Here is a 19,248-nt window from a genome sequence, read left to right as displayed (position 1 = left end):
ATGTATCAAGGTCATTAGTGATCTAACAGAAACAAACCAAAGTAGCCTAAATTATGAATTATTTATTTTTGGATTTATATAAAGTATATTAAAATTTAATAATTCCTTTTAGATATTGTGTGTTAATATTATCTCAGCAGTGCAAATGTAATAGCAAAAAAAGCTATTACACACTTGAAAAAGAAAGTAAGGAGAATGATATTAACTCAACTCAAGGTTACTTCATGTACTATCCTGTTTTCATATACGACTAATTACAAAGCTTAAAAAAACCAGGGGAATGTGGTAACTGTTGGTCAGACACCTTGAGCTTTTAAATACTTATTGAATAATCTTTTATGAATCTGTCCAATTCCCTTTTAAATTACTCTGAATTTTATTAATTCTATTGGCTTCAGCACCAAGGGAAGGCAACAGAATGGATCAGAATACATTGATCAAAGACTGCAGTAGCTGTATTAATGTGCAGAACATACAACACTTACATTCAACAAGAAGGAATTGTAATTTGAAGGAAGCCTTGTAAAAAGCATAGTTCTTTTACTCTTCATGACTACAAGTCATAGCAAGTTTAGGAGGGGAAAGAAAATCTAGCAAAGAGCCAGTAGGCTGAAACGCTTCATCCTGAAGCTTGGTATGAAATAAGGCTGCCTGGTTGCTGGACATATGAACTATTCATAATTCCTTTTGTTTTAACAGAATTTTTAGTGGTCAGCCATTTTCACAGCCTAGATTTAGGCTTAACATTAGAATGAGATGGATAAAAATTAATTTCCTCTTCACTTATTTGAAATACTCCACACACTTCACAACCAAGCCAACAATATCCTATTTGGAAAACCGCAGTAGCTTCTATAAACAATATTTAAAAGAATAAAAATGCCCATAAAATCTCCAATAAATGAAGACAGTAACAAGAACACTTATTACTTGCAGGTAACATGGATTAATTTACATACATTGGCAATACATGGTTCAATGGTCTGGACCGTCCTTTTCAACAGGACTTTTGCAAGATCAAACGCTTGTTTGTTAAGGTTCTGAAATAAAGAAAATAGAATAAAATTTTACAGAGTTTTCACACACAGTAGTAGATTTTGAAGAAACATTATCATTCCTGAATACTCTGAAAATTAACGTGCACCAAATCTGGCACTGAAGAATGAATGAATTTAAATTAATATTTAAATGTGGTTTTGTCTGCCCCTCACATACTCATTAAAGATACACTCTGTAGCAAGTTCAGCCTTGTCTGGAGAGTAAAACTGGGCACTGACTTCTCCACAAATTGCATCATATGCTCTGAGATAGCCCACAATGAGACTACACAAAGCACCTACACTTGGGCTGAGTTAGCTGTTAACTTTCCAAGTAAGCATTTGATTGTAACATGACAAATCTGAACACTGATATATTGCTCTTGAGCAAGAAAAAGAATATCTGAAAAATTTTTCTGTCCTAGTCTGTACAAATCCCATATCATCTAAGGATTAATGCAGCTTGGATGGGAAAAATGATATGGATGAGATGATTGCCCTGAAAACTACAAATCACTGCAGACAAAATGCAGGTAAAACCTAGGGATGACTGATTCTTGGAAATACGGTATTTGGCAAATCTACACCGAGAACAACTCCCTCATGTTCCTTTAATTAATGAGATGACAAAGACAGTTCATCAACAGATAGTAAAGAGAAACAAGGTGGCCAAAGGCTCAAACAAATATTTCTTCAGTCACCAAAGCACTAAACTGATGTCTCATCATAGAAGACAGACATATTTGTATGAATTCTTCTCAAAAAATATCCCAAGACTTTCTTCCCACACCCAGCCATGATTAAAACCCTGTTGACTGGTATGCAGGTATAAAACTGAAGGACTGTGAATCTCAAACTTTAAAATACATTTTCTATGGAACTTCAATCCAGATTCTTCCACACAACCAAACCAACAACCCAAATACACACACAAACACAGAACACCACAATAATGAAGAACCAAACATCAAAACAGCCTAGAAAAGTAATATGTAACTTAATAAAACAAATCAACTACTTCAACTATTAGGAGAAAAGAAACCCTGTCTGGATAACTCAAGCTGTAGGACGTACAGAAGAAAATATAGATTTTTAACACATGAAAATGTTTTTAAGGAATAACTTATGTAAGACTGGGAAGAAAAATATTCATTGAATAGCACTACTTTTAATGTTAATATAAGGAACTACAGTTTGAGGCCACGGGTCAAAATGTGAGCAAAATGTGACATGCTACTGCTACTGAAAACCTGAATTTACTAGATGAGTCACATTAGCACACACAGAGAACAATGTACACCACACCATCACTTTACTAAGAACAGATGTACAAATTAATACAATATAGATTCAGAGGCAGACTGTATATCATGTCTGATTAAAAAAACACCACTTCAGACTGCATTACCCAAACCACATTATTTCAGCTTCTTCACAAGGACAAACTTCCATCTAGTCTTGCCAGACTGATATTTTTCTTATGTCATAGCAGAGAATGACTGGTAATTTGACTGCTCTGCACAGATCTAGAAGTATTGCTATTGCATGCATTCTACAAGAAAATCAACTGTGCTCTTAAGGCTACAGTGCTTCGGATTTACATATCTAAAGGCAAGCAATATAATCACAGAATTTTCTTGCAGATCTGTTCATGAAAGGAGAACATAGTTACAATAGTCAAACTCCCATAGGCAGCTCAGACAAAAGAACTTTCTGGTTGTTTTTATTTTTTCTTTTTTTGAACTACCATGGTAAAGCAGTCATTTAAGTGCTGTTGTTACAGGGAACAAAGAAAGTAACACAGACTGACATACTGACCAAATTACAATACTGAGCACTGCCTACAGGACATTTTTTGCTCAGTCACGACCAAGAGCCAGTAAGAATGGCACCAATCCTCTAAGTGACATTAAATATGCATTACAACCCAATATTTACACCAAGTTTGTCTCCCTCTCTATCAGAGCTTCACTTGACAATTTTCTTCATTAGGCAAAACTGTAACAACATTAATGTTAAAGGATCATATTCACTTTTATTTACTTTATTGTGACTACTAAATCAACTAGTCACAACACAATGTTAAGCTGTACAAGGTTTTACTGGGTCTTTACCCTCAGAGCAATGCCCATCATTGTTAACAGCATTATCTCAGATCACCACCCTGTACTTCCACTCTTTTTATCTACTTGCCTCTAATTTATTAGAAGCAACTTACAAAGAACAGTGTATTTTCACAAGGACTCTTGTTAGAAGAGGCTCTCTGTGTTAGCAGTTGCAGCAAGACATTATCTCATTGTTGTCAATAAAAATGATTTGATAGAATGGCATTCCTGTCTCATGATTATGACAGAAGGAATGCAAACTCATCTCAGGCAATAGATACTTTTATAAGCTTGATGAGATTTCACAGGTAAATGACAATGGCCATACTAATACTGATTTAATTGTCTAGTCATGGATGGACATGCCTTAATTTTTCTAATTATTTTAAATCAACAAATGAGCAAACAGAAACATATACTCAGTAATCTGAGTGCAGTTCATCTCCTCTTATTAATACCTGGAATATTACTCTATACTTATAAAAAATAATACTCCATACTATTTTTGATAAGTGTTTTAGCAAGGGAATTTTCTTGGTCAGTGTAAGGCATCACCACCATCAGCCTGCATCTCATTTTCCTGTATTTTACAGCTAAAGGAGTTGTGTTTATTCACTTTTTGACTTTATTAAGGCATTACAGGGAAGGTACTTTAAAAGCTCAAGTGTAGTCCCAGTGATCTCCTCTTCGAGGAACATACAATTCCTCTAGGAAGGGGAGTGTTCTGTATCACTTTGCTCCTTATAAGTGAGTTAAATGAAGAAAGACAATGGAAGGGGTGGGAAGCACAACTAGGAAGGTGCAGTGAAGTCTGACTGGCAAGCTGGGGAGAACAGACAGCCACCACAGAAATCTTGGGAATATCTTTCCCCCGCCCTCCTTCTTTTAAATTCAAAAACATTTAATATCTTCTCTATTAAAAAAAACTCAACATATCAAAAAAGTGAAACAACCAACTACCTACAATCCTCAAGATACAATGTTTTCCTATTATATCTGCTTGAAAACACTTTATTTATGTTTCAGTAAGGTGGTACAATCTCTCTGTAACAAATAATCTAGACACAGCTAATCACCAGCAGCAGGTAATCCCCAAATGAATGTGAGAAAATAAAACAGTCACAATAGCTGAAGTGTATAAAGAGATAAACAACATGCAGAAGGCAGTAAGTATACTGTTATAATAACAATAATTCTATGATAACATTTTACTTGGCAGACCTTGTGTGCAGGAATGAGGTTAATCAAAATTGAGTCCAGCAGCTCCTGAGTTACTCCATCGCCTTCCATGATGATAGAACTCATCAAATCCAGCATATGCATTTGTACCTTCTGGTTGTGGCTATTACTAAGATCATAAAGAATATTTTCTATATTAAATTCGCAGACTCGGACAAATACTAACAGTATGATCAAGAAACACCATCAAATGTTGTTCAGTTTGCTCTCCCTTACACTCTCCACATCTCAAAACTGTTTTATGTGCCTTTCTTCTCTTATAGAAAGGTTCAAAAAATCTAGAACAATCTAGCTCTGCTTTAAGACAATCAAAATAAAAAAAAGGACAATAACAACCAATACAAAAATATAGGTAAACTAATAGGAAAGAAATATACTGCTGTAACATGGACAGCAAATTTTAAAGCATCTACTTTCAGACACACACCCCTCCATAATGTCAGCAGTTCACACTCATTTGCTTTCCCAGTAGCTCCTCATTTAGGGAAATAAAGACTTCTGTTCAGACATATTTATCTGTAGACTATGCCATGATTCAGTCTACTCCCAAACCTGATGATATTTTGACAATTAATATAATGGAAATTATTCAACTTACTTGATAACTGAAAAAAGAGTCCTAAAAAGCTGAATAAAAATGTCATTGCAATCTTCCAACTCAAAGCAGATGTTGTAAGATTTGACCCAAGCTAAATTCTGAAACAAAAATGAGGATATTTAGGCTAGTACAACTTCACATTAAGTAACAGAAACATAATCATGTTAGCTATGGGTTTTTTTCTATTTAAGGAAAAGTAATATACAATAGATGTAAGGACTTTGGGGAAAGAGACTGGATATTTGCTTTGCATATAAAGAGCTCCTAACACAGGGGGAGCAAGATATATCCAGAAAACTCTAAATACAGAATGATCTGATTTTTTAAGTATGAAAGCCAATTGACAGAACTTGTTAATATAATAAGACCTTATTTTTTCTTCATGCTATGAAACAATACAATTTTAAACATCACATTTTAAACATCAAGTATCATGTTTACAAATGAGATACTATTTCTAAAAGCACATTGAACCCCACCCCTCTGTTCTTGTCAAAAGTATGGTTTTGCAATGTTTTTAAAGCAAAAATCTTACATTCCTCCTCCCATCACCAATATAGGCACATTGGCATTTTAATCAGCATTTGAGATTTTTCTCTCTTGATAAAAAACCCCCAATGCATGGAATTGTAAGATAAATGCTAAATTTCAATACATACCAATTGTTTAGACAATTGGTCCTCCACTACAGATTAACAAACTTATTAAACACAAACAGCACTGTAAGTACTAAAATATGCAATTCACTGAACTTTAATGAGACTGGTGTGATTTACAGAATAGAAGAAATTTGCCAGGCATACTGGCACATGAGGAGAACAACTGATTACACTTCTTAGGTTTACAGATCTAATACCATCTACTGAAAGTTATAAGTATTGTGTTACCTCTAACAAGTAAAAGTATCTGTTAAATTGAGGGCTCTTCGTGTCCTCCAAGCCTTTTAATTGTCTTGTAATAAACAAGAATATGTCCTGTCAAAAAACAAAGTTTACAAGCTTGATTCAGCAGAAGATGAAAATACAATCCTTTAGTAGTGACATCTATCCACATTTGCAAATTCATAATGTGAGAACATCAAATTGTCTTTTTTAGGCATTGACAGAAAGCCATCACCAACACAGATAATGGCCATCTAGCATTCCTTTACACATCTCCGGCCCTTAAGTATTACACTGACTTACAGGATTAAAGCAACTTCTCTTTAATAAAACTAAAAATCAGTATACATGGGAATAAAAACATTTTTCTGTTAATTTTTGGGGTTTTTGTTGGCAGGGGGAGACTGTTTGGTTTGTTTGGGTTTGGTTTGGCTTATTTTAAGGGGGCAGTGGATATTTTCTTCAGTAAGAATAAGGTAGGAGAAAAGCCTTGATCTTGTGAGGTACTTTTACCTTAAGTTTGTCATGGGAAGTATATGGAGCTTCAGGAGCATAGATACGAAAGATATCAGCCAAGCAACATGCTACAAGGAGGCGCACATCTTTATTGGGATTCCTGAGGAAGAATTCAGAGGCAAGGTGCAAGGCTAATGGGAGATACTGCTGCTTCTCATCTTCTGAGTCCTGGTCCATATCCATGAAGGTTTTCACCACCATCTGAAAAACACCAGAAAAAAAAACTGAGTTCTTTCTGCTTTTATTTCTTATACTAAATAAAACTTTTTAAAAGGATGCAGTGCTATCAATACATCTTCTGCTGAATAATCACAATTAGTACTTGAATTTTTTTGTTAGGACAAATATCAGAAAAAGGGGAAGTGTTAACCTGATACTTAGAGGTTTATTGAACTCAATAATTTAGATTAAAACATGTTTAGATTAACCATGTTGCAGTTCTGCTTATTTTGTCAATCTTGGCCTGAGGTACAGCACAGAAACTGCTGTGCACAGATGAGGTTGGAGATGGCAGCATCCCCTCCCCAAGCAGTTCCATTGCAATTCCAAGTGAGGACTCACCTCAGTATGAATGGTGTGAGGGGCTGTAAACCATCTGGCCTAACACATGGCTACAGTACACTGCAGCTGCCTTAGAGCTGTGCCAGGACCAGAGCAGCCTAAGAGGCCACTCTTAACACTCTGCCTCTACTGAGGCACAGACCTCACAAAATACTTTACATATGAACAATCTTTCTATCTAGTTTAAACAAACTAGATACTGGATAATTTAATCCCTCATGTAAAATAAGTCTTAAAACTGCAGATCTCTCTTTCTGCATATTTAGAGCTGCATCTTTAGCCTTATTAACATAATGTAATAAATTAACCACATGGTTTCCTTGTTTCTTCTAGCACAGCTAAGAACTACTAATTCCTATGAAATGCCACCAAATTAGTATATTTTTAATTATTATACACCTCCGGTTAACTGAAACTTCTCAACGTAATGATTTGGCAAAACTGAAAGTAAGCATTTAGTTTGAAGTAAGAAAAAGTTGCAGATTTTAATTTTAGAATAGTGTTTGTTAAAACATGAAGATGACTTCAAGGATGTCAGCACAGAACAGGCAGACATGCTGGAGACTCTAAGAACGACCTTAGTGAAATCAGTCTTTGTGTTCCATTCCTCCAAGTCACTTGAGCACCATTAAGAGTTAAAACTGAAGGACAGCCACACTGTATACCAACAGGATTTGGTATGCCCACTACAGACACAGTATACACAGTGCACAAAATGAAGAGATACCAGAGAGAACAAAGAATGAGAAATCTTGATGGGTCAAATTCACCTCTAAAATAATAATAGTAAAACACAAAAGAAGACTGAGCTCACACAGCTAATACATCCCTTACTCTAACCAGAATTTTTTTGTTATGGTGTCATTCAAATGATTCTAGGGTTGCTTCTCCATTATTAAGCACATCCATGCTTCCAACATAAAAGTGCTGTGTTCCACATTTTCCTTCCTGAGTTCTGAAATACAGTTTTAAATTCAGATCTTATAAATTAAAATAAATGTTTGACAGCAATCTCTCCTACAGTACATTACTTAAAAATCCTCCTCCCTTTCCAGAAATGCACAAGTATAATTTGCCACAAGTTGCCACAAAGACTAAAAAGAGGAGATAGGAGAAGAGAAAAACCCTACACAACAATAAACAGAAAAAAAAGAGAACCTTAAATCTACAGCCCAGAAAAGCACAAATTCTACCTTATTGGTCTGTTTCCTTACAAATATTCTTAAGCTATGTTTTAAAGCCCTAGCTGAAAGCACAAAACCATTCTTGTACTGACAACTCAGGTCTGCCTGCTACAGGGCCTTTTGTTGCTGTGTCCTGGGGTGCATCACGCACAGCATCACCAGCTGGTCAAGGGAGGGGACTGTCCTGCTCTGCACTGGGGTAGCCTCCACTGGAGTCCTGGATATAGCCAGAAATTGATCTGCTAAAATAATCTGCTAATGAAACTGAAAACCTAAAATAAACTCTACAAATACAAAAGGCTAAAGTCCAAATAATTTAATGTTTTGAATGTCCGAATTGGAAACCACTCATTAACACGCTAAGACAAAAAATGTGATGAAATTGTAACAGGAATTCACTACTTTTTCAGACTACAGTAGTACTGTCTGATGTCTGGCTATACAGTTGAAACTATTTTGAACACTAATACTCATTTATATAAAAAGTGTACAGACTTAGCAGCTTTCAGAACAAAAAAATCTGTTACTGTACTCTGTGCAAAAAGCAAGAGACAGAAAAATATTCTTTAATAATAATAATAATGTAGCATCATCCATTCCTTTCCAAACAATTAAGCAGTCAATTTAAACACTAATTCTAGCAAATGTAAACAGAATACAGCTATGCACATTTATGATTAAATTAATTCGGCATCACTTTTGATTGAATGCATCTCCATTAATTTGTCACATACTAATACTTTAGTTAGCTTGAAAAAATAAAGTATTAGAACTATTCTGGAAATTGACATTATTGCCACTTTGACCACAGTACCCTGAAATTCTAATCATCAGAGCAAAATTTTACTCTCCAGGCTCTGCAAACCAGTAAGTGAAATGACACGATTGTAACACTGAAACAATGCAAATGCCTTCATTCAATCTTGCAAGAACAGCTAAATGAAGACTGCCAAAGTCACTCTCAGCATGTTAGGAACATACTGGAAAGTTAAAGCTTTCAGGAAGGTGTTCATCTGATTCTATCAACCATGCAGTGTGCAAGCCAGTCTAGGTTATCCTTTCACCCACTGGAGAGAAATACACAGACCGTGAGTTCAAGCACACATGTCTGATGACATCTACAGATGCTGGCTCAGTTTTGCCCTGGAACCCTGCAGCAGCCATGAAAGCAGTTCTGTGTGACTTGAGGCCTGAAACGACGCCAGATGAACAATACCTGCAGCTTCTCGTGGGACTGGCAGCCTTTCAACTGCACTGAAACACACACAGGGCTGCCCAAGGGCTGTTCACACACTGCCCACATCTCACATGCAGCTTCCAAAGACCAAAGCAGCATGGTAGCTTGCCCTGATGTGACTCAGCTGTGGCTCTTGTGCAAGAGCTATGCCTCAGACAGGAATATTAACTTTTGCTGTTCCATCTGTAGGATTCAGGAAAATGATTTGTTGGATCAGGAAGCCCTTCTACTGCTGAAAGATACTGATGATTCCAGCAATACAGGGGAGAGAGGTATATAAACACCAAGAGAGGACAGGGTAATCAAATCAGTAGAAATACTGAAAAGACTCAAACCAGCAGCTGCAGAGAAGCAGGCAGATCCAGAAAAGCCTTGCTGCAGTTGGCAGGACAAGCATAAACCTCCAAGCCAGTCACAGCAGGGGGAAGGCATGTACATGTTGCATTTGTTTTACTGTTCTTACACCAGCTTATTCACAGGGCTCCAAAGCACTAACATTTAACAACCCTTGGCTTGTAAAAAGACCAAGGAAAAATACTCAGTATTTAAAAAATCCCTTTGCAATCACTGAAGGAAGAAATTCAACCATTTAGAGAATTCGATACCATTTGTTGTAACTGGGATGGTACTGTAAATTAAGTTTAGTACTAGGATTAAATACAAAAGATATTTGAAAGTAAAACTTATCCAAGTGGATGTGAATCCAGATGACACTTCAAGAGCTAGAACAATTCAAGGAGAGATGCCAAGAAAAGGCTGAAATCACAGCAGACTCAAATAATGCAACTGTCATCAGAGTGTTTTTACATCTTTCCTCACACAATTTAACCAGTACTATAGGTGATTCTTGCCATTAACCACGAACAGTAAATTATATTTTATCTCAGATCTCACAGTAAAACATAGCAAAATGTTTCACAGACATGTGTCTCTGAAAAAGAATACTTCTATGCAGTGCAGATTTAGGATGAGAAGCCTTCATCAGCCCCAGATGCAGCTCTATCTGTCAGCCAGATGCATCAAACAAATAAGAAAAAAAGAGACACTAAAGTGTGAAGAAAAATAAAAGAAAAACACTCAAATCAGGAGGACCAGATGATTGTTATTTCAAAATCTTTAAATTCCTGACAAATGAAATCACAAATGTAGTACCACATGTTTTGTTGGCTTTTCTTTAAACAACAAATAAGCAAAATAATCCCAAACAAAAACTATATACACACACGCCACCATCACCTAAGCTTACACTGGAATAAGGGAGATACCAACTAAGCATAAAGCACCAAATATTGATGCAGTCATCTAGAAAGGACTTCTTGCCAATACATTCAACGGGCTGACATCAACAGAATTTTATAATACAAATCAAACCTGGAACAGGTAAATAAACCCAGAAGTTGAGAAAAACAGGATAACACATAAAAAGACATTACTTTGATAACCCTCATCTCCAAACAGGTCATGCCTTTAATAAAGATAATCAACACCTTACACAAGACTTAGTCTGAGTGTCAAGAACAGCATCACATGGAGCCACACAGAAATTGAGAAGCTTAAAAGAGAAGAACATTTTGCTACCATTGTCTCCTTAGCCCCTTCCTAAAGTGATAAACTGAAAGAATCTTTTGGAACCAAATGCATTGATTGGTGGAGAATGGTATTATAACTGACCCTATTACCATACTATAACTGTGGTATGACAAGTAGGAATTGATGGTGATGGCACAGTTACAGAATGGCAATAGGACAGGATACTATATGAGAAGAGGAGAAATACCAAAAAATCACCATTGGTAAATTGTCATATGCTTAGTGCTTAAATTCAAGATCATATTCAGCTGCCTGTCTGCTGTAAACATAGAAAAGAAAGATGGATATTAAGTAAGTAGTTATAAGAATTTATGAGCCAACTGCAGGCCATGTACACAAAAACAATGCAAATGCAATTGCAGGATGACAAAAGAAGGAAAGGAAAATAACTAGCATTACAACTCATGAAATGCTAAAAATACTAAATGCTGATTGGAAGCACATTACTTAGTCCTGATTATCCTCACTAATTAAAAAAAAATTAAAAATGACACAGGTACAGAATGTATTTGCCAAAGGAGTCTCAAATGCCTTTTCTTGTAAGGAGACATTTACCAGACTGTGCTAATTAAAAACAACAGCTGAAAATCTTTCTTTGGAGCCAGTACTGTTTAATATCTTTATCAATGATCTGGACTAAGGGATTGAGTGCACTCTCAGGAAATTCACAGATGACACTGAGTGGGTTGGGAGTGTTGATCTTCTGGAAGACACAGAGGCTCTGCAGAAGGACCTGGACAAGACAAACTGGTGGGCCAAGGCCAGCACTATGAAGTTCAACAAGGCCCCTGCCAGGGTCACAGCAAGCCCAGGCAGTGCTCCAGGCTGGGGAAGAGTGGCTGGAAAGCTGCCCAGAGGAAAAGGAGCTGGGAGTGCTGGTCCACAGGTAGCTGACCATGAGCCAGTGAGTGCCCAGGTGGCCAAGGAGCCAATGGCACCCTGGCCTGTGTCAGCAGGACCAGGGCAGTGACTGTCCTGCTATATTTGGCACTGGGGAAGCCACACCCTGAATCCTGTTTCCAATTCTGGGCCCCTCAGTTCAGGGAAGATTTTAAAGTGCTGGAGCAAGTCCAGAGAAGGGCAATGTCCCATTTTCACTACAAATTCTTTAATCTATACCCTCTGACAAGACATTTAACTGGCTTTGGATAACCTGTGGAAGGGAAAACAGAAAATGAAAAGATGACATAAAGCATATACACTCTGAGGGGCAAAGACTATATGCTTTCTTCTTTATATATCCTGCTCACAACCTGAAGCCAATGAAGAGTGTCCAGATGTGATGACAAATGTATCCTATGAGATGCAAAGTTGATGCAGGAATAGCTGGTAGTCACAGTGACACCCCCTGACTGGGCAAACAGTTTAACTGGCTCTTCTTCCCCTGGGGACTGACCTGCACCAGGCTTTTCTTTGGAGTTCTGGCCAACTGACCAATCACAAGCAATGAAGTCACAAATTGCTAATTTACCACTATTTTCTCATTGGTGAAACAGCATCTTCTGTATTATTTTACTTACATCAAGCCAGTCAGACTATTTTCCAAAATCCTAGCTATTAAATTGATCTGACATATGAAAAAGCAGAAAGATTGATTACTGCCTGTAATAAAAACAGTACAGAGCAGACAGTTCATGGATTACTCGAAGTAACTTCCTTGATACACATTTTTAAGTAACTACAAAATGAATTCCAGTATCACATAAACAGGACAAGAACTGTAACCAAACTGGGAGAGGGACTGTACAATTACCCACATATCTCTGTAATCAACACACAGCAGAATTCCAGTTCTGTTGTAAAGCTGTAAAATTCCTCGTACTAACATGAGTGGAACAGAAGGGGGAAAACAAGTCAAATAAAATGAGAAAAATCAGATGCCTTAATTCAAAACACTTTTCATGGCACAAATTAGAAGATGCTTTTTAAATTGTGCTTCAATATTTCGCTCTGCAAAAATCAGTCATGTATTGATAATCAATCAGACTGACATCTTGGTTACAGCAATTCATATGGACTGCTGCAAGGCAAAGTTCCAAGAAAGTAGGCTTCCCAAGAATGCAGTGGTGCAAAAGCAAATAAAACTCTGTCCTTCCTTCCTTCCCAGAAGATAATCCTAATGCTGTTACCATTGCACGTAATAAATCCTCTACTCTTTGGCCATGAACAAGCCCATGGGAAAAATCTGGAAAAAACAGATTTATGATGTGCAAAATACTACATGCCTTTTCTTATCTCCACAACCTTGGCAAAATACATTTTGCTCAGAACTGAGTATTTTAGAAAATATCACTGATTTTAAATTTTTACTAAAGTAGGATTTGGAAGATTCAAAACCATTTTTTGTAGACCCTCAGTTCTTTCACCACTGTTATAGGTAGCTACATGCAACAGCAATGTGCTTTTTTCCTCCAAGTAAACGCACTTTAAACCCAAGTCCCAAGTCAAGTTTTTTTTTGTGTGTGTTTAACCAGGTACCACTATGCTTTGTGTAAAACAACCTGCAAGCTCATTTGCATTCACACTACTGCAACAATATGGAATCTTTATAATCTGTCATTTCTTTTGAAATTATGACTATTTGAGTGATCACATGCAACCAAAACCATAGCTATCTGGAGACAGGTTTGAACTTTGTACTGCTAAGTCTTGGCAAACAGTTCTGAATTTCTGTCTGGTTTTGGCTCCATGTGACACAGAGATCCCGTTTAACCACTTGCAGCCACCATCTCCTGCTCCCTTTCCTATTACTCACCCTGCCCTGCTTCTGGCCATGCAGTGCCAGCACACTTGCTGAACAACTCCATGACTGAATTTAATTTACTGATGTGTCCAAAAAGCCTCTTGGGCAAAGGCCCAGATAGTTTTCTGACAGGCAGAGTTAGATTCTAGACACATCTTCACATTCCAGAACCAGTAGAAAGAAGGTAGTTGGACTTCAATGGCCAAGACCAGGAAGGGAAGAACTTAAGCCTTTCCAGCTCATAAACTCTTAACAGACAACCCAATAGAGGCACAAATTCTTAACCTTACTACTGGCAAGCTCAGGAAGCTTGAAATGGGCAGCTATAGATAGCCAAATTCTACTAGATCCCCCAAAAATTTACCTTTACTTCTATCTAGTAAAAACTGACATAAGATGTGATCACCGATCATTTGAAATTGAAGGTCACAGAAATGTGTTGCTACAGTAATTTTCAGAACTTGGATCCAATGTATCAATGAACCTTTTAATTTTAATTTAATAATCTGTTTCCTAGGGTTATATCATGACCTGAGACAGCCGAGGTTTCCAATTTACTTTTTCAGGCCATCACTTTTTTTGCCTTCCAGGTTCTTATTATTCTCCTCATATCCTCATCTCACACCTTTGGAGGCAAAGGTTCACTACAGCTCCAGTACTGCACAGAGTACATTCCCACAGTATGTAAACGAGCATAGGCATCTGATTCACAGAAGGGAAGCATAAGAATTCACTGTCTGGCTCCTTACCCAGCACTAAAATCCATAAGGTTTTTCAACAGAAGCTGTTCAGTCAAAGATTTCATTGAGCAGCCTCAACTGATGCATCAGAATTCCCTTATTTAGTCCTTTACAACTTCATGAAATCATAGTTTTATTTTCTCTCATTATTCCTTACCATGCTTTCATCAACATTAAACCTAAAAACTCCCACTGGATCAATTCCACTCAAATTATCTAACTTAATACACACTCTCCTTGGCTGTGATGAACAGAACCAACTCACCTCTTCACATTTCCCAAACAGCTAAAAGGTTTTGAAGTGTGCAAAGTACTACCTGACATTAGGTCATGGTATGGTTTGTCACCAACAAAAATTATTTCTTGGTATTTTTTATTTACAAGCAGCTTTGGATGCATGACAATGTTCGGCTACTCAATCCAAGACCTTTTAAAGTTATTTCAATGCAAGAAACATTAAGAAATATTAGTTTGTCTGCATCATATTGCAATCCCTAAGGTATTTTGTTATCCCAGTTTTAAATTGATACACACAATTTTTCTATGACACAAACTACAGTCACAATCAAATCGCATATTTTAACCATGCATGTATATTATTCTCAAATAGTGAAAAGAGTGCTCATATTTATCAGCACATTATGTTTTCATACTCACACTACTGCCCATCTCTTACACATCTATGACTTTAGTGTGGTGTCACAGCACCAGTTTTAATTTCATTTTTTTAAAGTGATTCAGTCCTCAGCAGTACCTAGTCTTTATTACTGGAAAGATTTGTAATGGTATTCTTTACAATTTTCCTGCCAAAGACTAATAATTGTTTAAATACCCTAAGAAGATTCCCAAAGTCACCTAAATTCTCAAAACTTTGCTTCCACATACATTGGTACATAACAAAAGGGTTTTGCAGAGGGACTAAAAAGAGCCTATTTTTTAAATGTCCTAATGATAAGTCAAGACATCATCATTTAGAAGCATTTCCTTAAGGAGTCCACCTCCCCTAGCTATAATGGCAAGTATACATGGCTGGGGCAAAACCAAAAAATTCTTCAAACCTTATTCCCCATGGCCAAGGAGTTTCATTTCCATATGAAGTTTCACAAATACTTTGATAATAGCCTCCAGATGTGAGAGAGAGGATTCTTCATAACCAGCTCAATGCTGTGTGCTAATTCATTTCCTCTTCCAAAGAGAAGGTGGTGCTAGACAAAACAGCAGCATTTGCATTTCTACTGTGAATTTACTCTAAGGATTCACTTTGAAGTGATTTAAGATCAGTTCTTACAACCCAGTCATGTGTTAGGGTTTCACATTAAACACACATAGAGAGCTATGCTGCCAACAATACTGATGTTGTAAAGACTCTATCTATATCTGTTTCTACACTATGGTGCAGGTGCATCCCATGGTACATCCTACACTCTCCTGACTGCCAACCAGAAGCAGGGCATATATAAAGAGCTTTTTCCTGCTTGTGTTTTGTAGTAGGTTGTTCCTGGCTGGGTGCCAGACACCCACCAAAGCCTCTCTATCACTCCCCTCCACAGCTGGAAAGAAAAAATAACAGAGGGTTCATGAGTTGAGATATGGACAGAGAGAGATCACTCACCAAATACTGTCACAAGCAAAACAGGCTCAAATTAGAAATACTGCATTTATTACTAACAAAATCAGAGCAAGATAATGAGAAGTAAAACATTAAAAACACATTCCTTCCTATCCCTCTCTCCTTCCCACCTCTACCTCCTCCCCCAGCAGCAGAGAAACAGGGAATGGGGATTATGGTCAAGTTTGTCACATGTTGCTACGCAGGGGAGCAGGAGTTCCCCTGCTCCAACCTGGGGTCTCTCCCACAGGAGACAGTTCTCCAAGAACTCTCCCAACAGGAGTCCATCTCTAGGCAACAGTTCTCCACAAATTGCTCCAAAACATCACTCTTCCACGGGCTGCAGTCCTTCAAAGACAGGTTGTTCCAGTGTGGGTCCCCAAGGGTTCACAAGCCCTACCAGCAAACCTGATCTGGCATGAGCTCCTCTCTCCATGGGTCTGCAGACCCTGCTCGGACAGGCCTCCCACAGCTCACAGCCTCCTCTCAGGCATCCCCCTGCTGCAGTGTGGGTCCCCTCCACAGGCTGCAGGTGGAGCTCAGCATCTCCATGGTCCTCTGCAGGCTGCAGGGGCACAGCTGCTTCACATGGTCTTTAACACAGGCTGCAGGAGAATCCCTGCACCTCTGTGGTCCTCCATGGGCTGCAGGTCACAGCTGCTTCACCATGGGCTGCACCATAAGCTGCAGGGGAATCCCAGCTCCAATGCCTGGAGCACCTCCTCTGCCACCTTCTCACTAACCTGGGTGTCTGCAGAGCTGTTCCTCCCATATATTCTCACCCCTCTCTTTCTCTGGCTTCCATCAATACAAATAACTTTTTCCTAAATCTGTTACCACAGAGGCATTACCACCATTTTTATTTGGCCCAGCCTTGGCCAGCAGCACATCCATCTTTGGAGCCACCAGGGACTGGCTCTGCCAGACATGGAGGAAGCTTCTGGCAGCTTCTCACAAAGCCACCCCTACAGCCCATCCCCACTATGAAAGGTTGGCCACACAAACCCAATACATGCTTCAACATAATCAATACATGAGACAAAAAAAACGTTTCTTCCAAGAAAAGTGTTTTTCTTTCGGCAATGTTGTAAACTGAGGTGAGCTGAGTATCTCCCAAAGCAGAAAATTACGTGAACTATTTGTATGTTGAACTTGAACTGATTGCACAGTTTATTTCTTTTAAAAGAAAAAAAAAACTTTTATCTGTAACAGTAAGAGAAGAACTAAATTAGAATTTCTTTCATGCAACTGGTTGAATGGTCAGCAATTGCACATAATGCCATCATACACAGTATCAGAACAATGGTACCATGGGTCAACAAGAAAATACTCTTTAGTTATGACATGAATTTTCTGGTTTGTTTAGGAGCCAGATTCCATTGTGCCTTAGAATTGAAAATGAGGGGGCAAATCATGAGAGAACCTAGCATGACCCATATCTAGTGACAAAACTTCACTGAAGAATTTTGCCTTGTCTACTGGAGTCATACATAGTACAACACTGTCACATTAATGACAATTATACAGAATGCAGAAACTGAGAGTTTCCATTCCCAATGCAAAAGGCTGGGCAAAAATCAGAATGGTAAAACTGTAAAAACCTTTAATCTTTCACAATCAAAACTTATACTACACAACAGCAGCAACAAAACTAAACCCCTTACAAACCAGCACATCAAACCAGCTCCTCAGAAGGCACTGGCTGCCACGGAGAATCTCTGCCAGCTGCTGCTGATGTGCCAGCTACCATGCCTACCAAGCAAGATGCACTGCTGCAAAGAATTTCTGATCAGACAAATTATCTTTCTGCAATGAAGCACTGTTTTACCAGATAATTTTGTTACCTGTTGAGCATTATTACCTGTATCAGAAACACAAAAGCTCCCCACAGCTTTGTCTTTAGGCAGGTATCAAGCTCAAAATTAAGGCATTACAAAATGGAATGAATGCAACATGCAAGAATTTTCTTACTTTTTGTGTGTCCGATGGTTTCATTTTATTTTTAACTAGCCCCATCAAAAACAAAGTTTCTGAAAATTTTTAAAGCACAGGGAAAAACTGATGCAAACAAATTGGACCGAAAACTTATCTAGAATGGCTTTCCTGGCCGTAAGTCTTAATTTTTCAATAAGGAGGAAGAAAATGATTTGCATGGAAAGTACTGTATTTGTAGAATTCATTTAGCAAACCTAAATAACTTTTCTGTGCCTGATATCAAGTACCTTTAAGTAACAGACTGACTTCTGATATATGTGAAATGAATAGTATTTTAAAGAAATTTTCCATTTAAAAGCTGTCATTACAATGGAGTTGGAGACCAAAGGAAAAATAAAAGGCACTGATATTGCTGATATAAGGACAGAAAAGTAAAATCCATAATGCTCAGCAAAAGGATGATGCTAAAGACATAATGATTATGTGAAGGATATTCAATTTCTGAGAAATAAGCCTGCAAAACCTATATGATACATCTATGTATGTGATTCTAACATAGATAGCAAAGAATATTATGAAAAGTCTTTAAGGAATTCATATCACCATCATAACTGCCAATATTAAAAGTGTGGAAATATTTCAAATCAAATGAAATCATATTATTTATAGAAAGCATTTTCCGAGACTTTACAGGACAGTATTTAAAATTTTAGTTTTAATGTTTTTACTGAAAACATTATTAAAAACATTACTAAAAACATTTACTATCATTTTATGATACTATATGCAGACTTTTCCATTTTGAGCACAGGAGTAATGTCCATTTGTATGTCCAGTGAAAAAGTAAAAAATGAAAAGGCAAGGACAGGAGAGCAATAAAAAAAGCCCCAAAAAACAAACAAACTAACTAACTACAAAAAAAGGTTTTCCCATTTGTGCCTCTGTATCATACCTAGTTCTATTTGTTTTCACTTGTTTCTAACTTTGTGAAACATTTTAATAGTATTTTCAAGCAATATAGTAAACTTGAGCTGATTGAAAATTATCCCAAATCCAGAATATGTACTCTGTTTATAAAACCATGACTTTTTCTTACTTAATTGAAGAAAAAAAATCGAATTCCTGCTTTCAGAGAGCTCTAATATACCTTTCTGGACTAGCAATATTGTTTTAGAGGATATTATGTCACATAGAGCAGTGGGGGCTTTGTTCTGATTTTCTGAAGTTATTTCAAGGTCAGGCTAATAAAGACTTGGAATTTTTCTCTAGTATT

General features: G+C 37.4%; 1 protein-coding gene across 3 annotated transcripts in view; it reads right to left on the bottom strand.

The window, feature by feature from the left end:
• The window catches only part of PDS5A (PDS5 cohesin associated factor A), a 75,525-nt gene that overhangs the window by 39,086 nt on the left and 17,191 nt on the right, over positions 1-19,248 (bottom strand). For all 3 annotated transcript variants that reach the window (XM_058804290.1, XM_058804291.1, XM_058804292.1), the window contains exons 3-7: positions 6,374-6,577; positions 5,867-5,953; positions 4,980-5,077; positions 4,364-4,490; positions 960-1,040 (exon numbers count right to left, since the gene is read on the bottom strand). In XM_058804290.1, the coding sequence (XP_058660273.1) occupies positions 960-1,040; positions 4,364-4,490; positions 4,980-5,077; positions 5,867-5,953; positions 6,374-6,577 (597 nt within the window). The remainder of the gene's footprint in view (positions 1-959; positions 1,041-4,363; positions 4,491-4,979; positions 5,078-5,866; positions 5,954-6,373; positions 6,578-19,248) is intronic.

The sequence above is a fragment of the Ammospiza caudacuta genome, chromosome 4 (assembly GCF_027887145.1).
Source record: "Ammospiza caudacuta isolate bAmmCau1 chromosome 4, bAmmCau1.pri, whole genome shotgun sequence".
Taxonomy (NCBI): Eukaryota; Metazoa; Chordata; class Aves; order Passeriformes; family Passerellidae; genus Ammospiza; species Ammospiza caudacuta.
The sequence above is the reverse complement of the archived record's forward strand: the minus strand, read 5'-3'. Positions and strand labels throughout refer to the sequence as shown.